This window comes from Monopterus albus, unplaced genomic scaffold (genome assembly GCF_001952655.1).
Source record: "Monopterus albus unplaced genomic scaffold, M_albus_1.0 scaffold2.1, whole genome shotgun sequence".
In the NCBI taxonomy this organism is placed as follows: Eukaryota; Metazoa; Chordata; class Actinopteri; order Synbranchiformes; family Synbranchidae; genus Monopterus; species Monopterus albus.
In genome coordinates this window covers 5,520,673-5,528,580 of record NW_018127882.1, presented here as the reverse complement: position 1 = coordinate 5,528,580, position 7,908 = coordinate 5,520,673, and the positions used below count along the sequence as shown (strand labels likewise).

At 42.5% G+C, this 7,908-nt stretch overlaps 1 protein-coding gene across 9 annotated transcripts in view; it reads left to right on the top strand.

Moving 5' to 3' along the window:
• atp11c (ATPase phospholipid transporting 11C (ATP11C blood group)) overlaps positions 1 to 7,908 on the top strand; it is a 40,931-nt gene that overhangs the window by 7,070 nt on the left and 25,953 nt on the right. For all 9 annotated transcript variants that reach the window (XM_020591989.1, XM_020591941.1, XM_020591999.1 and 6 more), the window contains exons 2-3: positions 5,014 to 5,133; positions 6,519 to 6,608. In XM_020591989.1, the coding sequence (XP_020447645.1) occupies positions 5,014 to 5,133; positions 6,519 to 6,608 (210 nt within the window). The remainder of the gene's footprint in view (positions 1 to 5,013; positions 5,134 to 6,518; positions 6,609 to 7,908) is intronic.

The following is a 7,908-nucleotide window of genomic DNA, read 5'->3' as shown; positions in this document are numbered from 1 at the left end:
TGCTGAAAAAAAAAGGGTGGGGGGGGGGGGTGGATGAAGTAAAGGTGAGTGCCAGAGTGCTGCAGCTTTGGCTCAACACATGCATCACTTCCCTAGCGTTCAAACTTTCATCACTCAACTCCATTCAGCCTGTCATAATAGCAGCTTTATGTTGCATTTAGGCTGTTTTCGTCAACATTTCTTGAAACGGTTTACTGGAGGTTAGGCAGTTATTCATTCCATTACTCTCCGAGTACCATTTAATGTTTAAGTACTGTAGATTTTTAAAGTTAATGCTCCTAGATTTTGCACTGAATGTTCTTAGTGTTTTTGTCCCATCTACTCAAGTAACAAAACCACAAGAGCAGACTGATCAGACTGATCAGAACCAAACTGTTCTTTTGCGTGTACTTTTCTTTTTTTCAAATGCTTTTAGTGCTTTAGCAAGAAAAGGTTACAGCATCAATTTAGTTTTACTACAAAAGCTATTTGTGTTGCGTTGGAGGTAAGCTCTTCTTCCTGTGCCATTGTCACAGCTGCTGTCATGAGAATGGTTTACTTTATCACATCATGGGATCATCTTTATGTGCTGTTTGCTTACAGATGCTTATCAGATAAACGGGCTTAACAGCAAACACTCCTCGTCTGGAGATGCGCATGAAAGCTGCTGGAGCCACACTTCAGTGAATCCTTGACGCCAAGTGTGACAACTATAGATGCAAGAACCAGAGCACACACTGCTATCCAGGGCAGCCCTGAGAGCCAGAATCACTTACTCTATGCTCTCTCATGGGCTTCTGGACACAAATGACAACAGCTTTGTTCGTGTGGGTCTTGCTTGAGAGTCATGCATGATAGATGAACTATAAAGAGATTCAAGAAACTCTCCACCAAACAGGAGAACTGACAGAGGCCTCTCTTAGATGTGTGATGATCACCAAGAATGAAAACAGTAAATCTAGTTGCCTTTCATGTTTTATAGTGCTTTTAGGTGACAGCAGTTGCATGGGTGTGTTGTGGCATGAATTATTACTGATAGGAGTTTAACTGCATTTTAAAAAAATCATATAAATTAAAAAGTTTTGTCAAGCTTGTACTGTCAGAAAGTTTGCTTTGTGATGGATTGTATTACTGTAAAAATTACCGGTTACTCACTGTGTCTGTTCAGTTAACAGCATGCAGATTGTGACAAAGCCAGATAGTCACTGAACAGTGAGATGGTGCGACAGGACGCAGTGTCATCAGACCCAAGTCATCACTTGGAATTTGGCAGTGGCTGAATGCAGTCTTATATTTCCCCAGCTCTCAGTGGTTACTTTACCCGTCCTTGTCCAAGCTTGTGCTCATTTCACAATGAATGCACAATTTGATGCAAAGTTTCAAGATCGCCCAGTTCTCAAATGCACCATTTATTTCTGACTGAGCAGTTGCATCTCTCATTTAGTTGAGCATCGGATGTTTACTTTATTGCTCTTCAATTATGTTCTGTAGCCAATGTGTTTTCATCCTACTGTTTGGTATTGATGGCGGCATGGTGACACAGTGGTTGGCACTGTCGCCTCACAGCAAGAAGGTCCCGAGTTTGAGGTCAGACCGACCCGGTTCCTTTCTGTGTGGTGTTTGCATATTCTCGGTTACTCCAGCTTCCTCCCACAGTCCAAAGACATGCAGCTTAGGTTGATTGGTGACTCTAAGTTGCCCGTAGGAGTTGCCCCTCCCCCGTGACCCTCGTTAGGATAAGTGGTATAGATGATGGATGGACGGATGTTTGGTATTTACATACTGGCTCTTGGCCACTTTTGCTTTTCCTTATATTATTGATTTATGTGTGGCCTTGAACTCACTGTTTTGGAGATGAATAGCTGCTCAACAATGAATTGGGCCCCTGGTCTCTGACAGTGGATCAACCACTAAATCAGTGAGCATTCACTACTTCCTCTTTTTCTATAGAATCTCATTTTCAGCATGAGCTATATGTGTGTTGCTGACTTTTCTTTTTAAAAAAGCCATCACTGACACCCAGAACCTTTTATGTAGGTTGTTCTCTGGCTCTTGAGGAAAAAGCGTTGGCTTCTACATGAAAACTGTTCGTTCATGATTGGCATGGAGCCTTGAATGTGCGCATTAGCATGACTCTGTTGCATTATCAATTCTAAAGAGATGGGCACATGTTAAATATTTTTACTAGTGGAAGCCAGCCACCTGTTACTGTTGACTGTAAGTCTGCAGTACAAGCCAGAGCCCTTTGCGGGTCCTTTGATTCAAGGCTAATTTGATTTGCAAAGTGTTCCTTACCTGTGTTTTGTTTGCACAGCCCTTTGTACATGATCATGTTTTCTGGTGCAATAATGCTTCCTAATGTTGTAAACAAAAAAGATATATATATTTCACTATGTGAAATTTATTATACATTAACGTATCAAAATAAGCATGTGCACATGGATCTTCACTGTTTAGGATAAACAGGAAAGACTGCCCTCAACTTGCCAGTATACAATATTTATATGAAAAGATGTTACTATCTGATTGGTCCAAAACTGTTGGGGAGAAGTCGTGGTTTAAACTTAACTCTCCCGAGGTTGGTCCTTCAGTCCGTTCGTCCTCCAATCATCCTCTCTGCTCCAATGGTTGTGGACAGCGCCCTAAAAGGGGAGGAATACCTACCCTTTCTTAATTTCTACATAGGCACTTGCGTCTTCCTTTGTTTCCAACTAACTGCTAGATTTCAGGCATTGCTTTCCAATAAAACTGCTCTGCCTGTGTGTGTCTGTATATTGCCCTGCCTTTGAAGTTGTCTCCCTCTTCCTGACTTTTAGATCTAGTCTCTTGTTTATTACCCTTGGTGTCCCTGTGACCCCAAATTCCCTGGCCTCTTCAGCCAGGTGGTGATAAGAAATTAACTGTGTGACCCACGTCAGTGTTTTAGTGAACCAGTCCCCTTGATGTTAAACAGTGCTCCAGTTGGCTAACACAGTAAATACTGACCAGTGATTCAGTGAACACATAGGGTGATATGTAACTACATAAACACAACTGTGAGATTAAAGTATATAGACTTATGTATGCTATATAATAAAAACCCCAACTAATTATATTCATTTCTATCTAAAAATGAAAATCACCCTAACAAAACAGTGTTGTATTAACTGGAGTGCTGCCACTACATTTGATGAGAGCATGTTTTACAGTGCACAGAGGAAGGATAACTTGCAGAAACACTGCATCTGAATCAAATAAGCGAACGAGTGGAGTCCATGGGGTTGTCCTTGGCTTACTGTTCTCTTCGGGGCTGGTTGTTGTTTGATATAGCAAACCTGGATTTGATTGTGTCCTTGGATCCCGTGTACTTCCTTTTTCTCACCTTTTCTTCCTCCCACTCTCACCCCTTTAATCCTCTGGCAGCCAGGTTTATCCAGTCCTGCTCAAGGAGTGTCGGTGTGTGCCCAGTGAGAAGGGGATGGTAGATTTGACAGCCATACTGAGGTGTGAACATGGCTGCTCATGCATGAGCATTATGCAACACTGTTGGCTCCCTGCTGTAGACAGGACTAGAGAGAGAGGTTTCAGCATTACGGTGATGAATTTGGCCTTTATTTTGTGTTGTTTGATTACTAGTTGGAAGCAGAATATTGTGTAAACTAGAGTTATGTAGGTGGCATTTTAGTTTCCACATGCATGAATTAGAGCTCCAAGTGTTTGAGGCTTTGATCTATTCTCTTGTCAGCAACAGACTTTGGGCAGCTCACAGTGCAGGTGGCTGTAATTAACAGGTTCTCTGTAACCCATCCAGGATCAGATGTTCATGGTAATCTGTCCCTTCAGCCCACATGTACAGCAGATCCCCTGCCTGGTTGGTGTCACTGCTTTCAATGAAGCGGGCTGGAAATGATGACAAAAAAATTTGGCAACGCTTATTGTGCCGCAGCATAATTTACACCTTAGTACTTGAACAACAACCTTGTTAAAAATGTTTTCAGGCATTTTCTGTCTTCACCACTGCTCATTTTCTACCCATTTTTCCTCTTTGGCTGAAAGTAGAGATGGCCTAGGATAGAGAGAGCGGGTGAGCAAACAACCTAAACAAAACCCCTGACTTAATGTGGTGTTTTAAAATATAGTTAGTTAGTAATAACAGTAGATGGGTCCTTCAAGTAGAGGTGACGGCATGCATTGCTGAAAGGTGTCGCACACGTAAAGCATATTTGATTAGGGTGGCTCAAAGCGGTTGCAGAGCCCAGAAACAGTGGGAGACCCAAACTTCTCACCTGTCCAGGTGTCCATCAGCCCAGTCATGGGCAAACATGTTTCCATGGAGTTGTGGTTGATTGAAGTATGAACAGACGGGCTGAACAGCTGACTACAAGAGTACCTAAAGTACAGTTCCCCTTTCAGACGTTAGGTTTGTGCTGACTTGCCATCTGCATCGTGACAGCGCAACTCGACCCATAAGTCTGATGAGCATGGCATTTTCCTCCTGGTTGCCCACATTTATTCCTTGTTTTTCATTGATGAGTAATCACTTAGGAGAGAAGAAATAAAGTTTTAGTTATCACACAATCACCATTTTGGTTCGTTGACCTTGTCATACTTTTGCCCCGTCTTTCAATTATTAACTTGTGCTCACCACTTTCCAGCAGAGTGATTTTCAAGTCTTTTTAATTTCACAGTCGAAATTCTAATCTTTTAATTCTTGACCTCTGGGTGGAATTTATGCCTCTATTTTTTGTTTTGTTTTTGTTTTTGTTTTTGGCCACTACAAATTCGTTGTGGTCATTGTAGATTTGTCACACCCAAAATAACAATACACCATAAAAGCAAATTTCTTGTTTTCATTGATTTGATTCTACATCTCTTAGGTTTCAGATGGTGGTTCATATTTTGATTTATTTAAATTTTTTTGTTTTTAGTTCAAATTGACTGGACCGGTTCAGTGCAGAAGAAGTATGCTTTTTTTTTTTTAATTTACATGTCCTGCCTTCCCTTTCTCTCTCTATCTTTTCCCATCTCCACCCCCTCTGCTATTTTCTCCTCCAGCTTGGCGGTGATGAGAGAAGAGTAGACAGTAGGACTATCTATGTTGGCCGTCAGCCGGGTTCTACCAATGAGGCTTTCATCCCACCTAAGTTCTGTGATAACAGGATTGTCTCCTCAAAGGTAAGCAGCCCATTCAGGGCTCCAGTCTGGATATATACTAAGATGAAATTCATATATCTCTGTTTGCTTCTTAAATTCTCTATATATAATACTTTAACTGTCATCAGGCATTGTTCTTTTATCTTGGAATGCAAAATGATCTTTGAACAACCCTGAGTGTTCCCAGGTCTTCATTTCTTTATTCCACCTCCCACTGCCTTTCCACATTCTTGTCTTTGCTCCCAGTGGAAGGTGATTATTTGTCTGTCAGGGGAGCACAGGCAGTGGCAGTGAAATACATGGCTGCTAATAATGTACAAGCAGGGTGAGCAGTTTGGTCGTTTTCCCCTGGGCTCTAATGGACCGAGCCCCCTCCCTCACCTAAATCCCTCACCTCAGTCTTGTGTCAGCAGCCGTTTGAAGTAGGTGCTGTCTGGCCAGCTTATGAATATGAAAGATTAAAGTTATGAGGATAAGGAAGCTGTGTGAAAGTAAGACAGCAGTGGGATTTATAGTGGCACAGAGGATCCCGATGAGGACGGGCCGATCAATTGGCTCCTGCCAGTATGTCAGGGTAAACAGTCTTTAATTACCCCTGGTGTAGTGTTTATACTCCATGCCTCTGCTCTCCATCATCTTGTTGCTTGTGCAATCTGCAGTGACCAATCTCTGCCTCTCCTCTTTTGCTCTTGTTGCTACTGCTCCACCACACATAGCCACCTTCACCGCTGCCGCCCCCCCTTTTCTCATTACTTTTCCTCTCTCTTTTGTCTTTGGCAAAATGAGATGGGTCATTCTGCTGTCGCTGCATTTCAGCACTCTTCCCATGTGGGCATTCTCCTTCATAAACAGTGCCTTATTGCTGTTTCTGTGCTCATGCATGCATTTATGTTTTTCATCCTGGATTTTGTTGTGTTGCACAAAGTTATCAGCAGGATTTTGTCGAACCGTCTCTCAGGGATTTAAGTGGATAAAAGTATTGCTTCAACCCTGATGGTATCAGTCATGGCCACTTAAAACAAGGACAAATCCCAGAGAGAGAGTACCGGTCTAAGATTATATGGCTCTACATCCTAGGGTAGCCAAATTCAGGAAATAAACTGTTACCTGAATGAGCGGAGTACCTGTGGTCATCCAAGGGTTGTCTCTCCAGGCACTACAAAGAACAGACTTGAAGCTGTTGAAGTTACCTATCCTTTTACCCTTTCCAGCTCAGACAGAATACACATATATTGAATGTTTCTAATCTCTCTCCCCTCACCAAGCCCGTCTTTAACCTCTCTAAGTTAATTGAAAAAAAAAATTACAGTGAAGAGCAGCAAAAAGCAGTCCTTCAATACCAGCTACCTATTGTGTTTTCTATCTGTGACTTGTATGCATGTTTATTTTTCTCTCCCCCATCACAGTATACAGTTTGGAACTTTCTACCAAAGAACCTGTTTGAACAGTTTAGACGAATTGCCAACTTCTACTTTCTTATCATCTTCCTGGTGCAGGTAAGGACAGACCTTGACACTGTGCCAAACCACAGTTAGTTGATCATTGTGAAATAATGAAATCATGGATACCGGTTTTGTCAGTGACTGTGGTGTTGTGAAACAAGTGTAGTCAGGGTTCGTATGAGCGTACCCAGACAACACTATGAAGCAGGTGTTACCCTGCTAAAGATCAATGTGAGTGGGTCAGTGCGCTTCGTCCAACTTGGCTTCACACCCTGTGCTGTGTAAACCTATACGATGTATGCAACCTGTGTGTGAAAGTAGAGAGTGTGAGAAGTGTGTCTGTTTGCAAGCAGTAATACCATTTCTGGGTGTGTGAACTGCGCAGCATGTTTGAAGTTGTTTAAATGTTTACAAGGAGGTGCGGAATTGCTAAGGCTTCCCTTAAGGCTTGACCTGTGTGTGTGTGTGTGTGTGTGTGGACGTGTTTTTCCTGCTACATGGGGACTTCTTCCTGACTCCATACCAACTCATGAGGACCCATTTCACGGTGGGGGCCTAAATTGAGGTCCCCATGGGCAAGAAATTGAATTTTAGGGTGGCAACATGGGTTAGGGTTAGGTTAAGGTCAGGGTTAGGGTTAGGCAAGTAGTGGTTCTGGTTAAGGTTAGGGTTAGTTTACAGGAAATGCATGCAAGTCAGTGTAAAGTCCCCATGGACTGCGAAACATAAACTGTGTGTGTGTGTTGTTTTTTTTTTTATATAGATGTTTTCTTAAGAGACAGAGTTCCTGACTCACTCTGCTGGTTGTTTAACATTCTGCAGTCTGTGCACTTCTCCTGTATTACTGGCTTTTGTTTTTTTTTTTTTAAAAGAACAACGGGAAATAAGTGAATCAAGTGGAAATTTTAAATATATAAAAGCAAACAATATTTACATAATATACACACTTGTACATTCATATTTTGCCTCCTTTAAAACAATATTACCCCAAGAAAGTTGAGCTGTGTCACTGTCACCTCCAAATCCAAGGCCATGGTTCTCAGTCGGAAAAGGGTGGCTTGCTCCCTTCAGGTTGGTGGGGAGTTCCTGCCTTAAGTGGAGGAGTTCAAGTATCTTGGGGTCTTGTTCACAGGTGAGGGAGGGATGGAACGGGAGATTGACAGGCGGATCAGTGCAGCTTCTGCAGTAATGCAGTAGATGTACCGATCTGTCGTGGTGAAGAAGGAGCTGAGCTGTAAGGCGAAGCTCTCGATTTACTGGTCGATCTACGTTCCGACTCTCACCTATGGTCATGAACTTTGGGTCATGACCGAAAGGGCAAGATCCCGGATACAGGCGGCCGAAATGAGCTTCC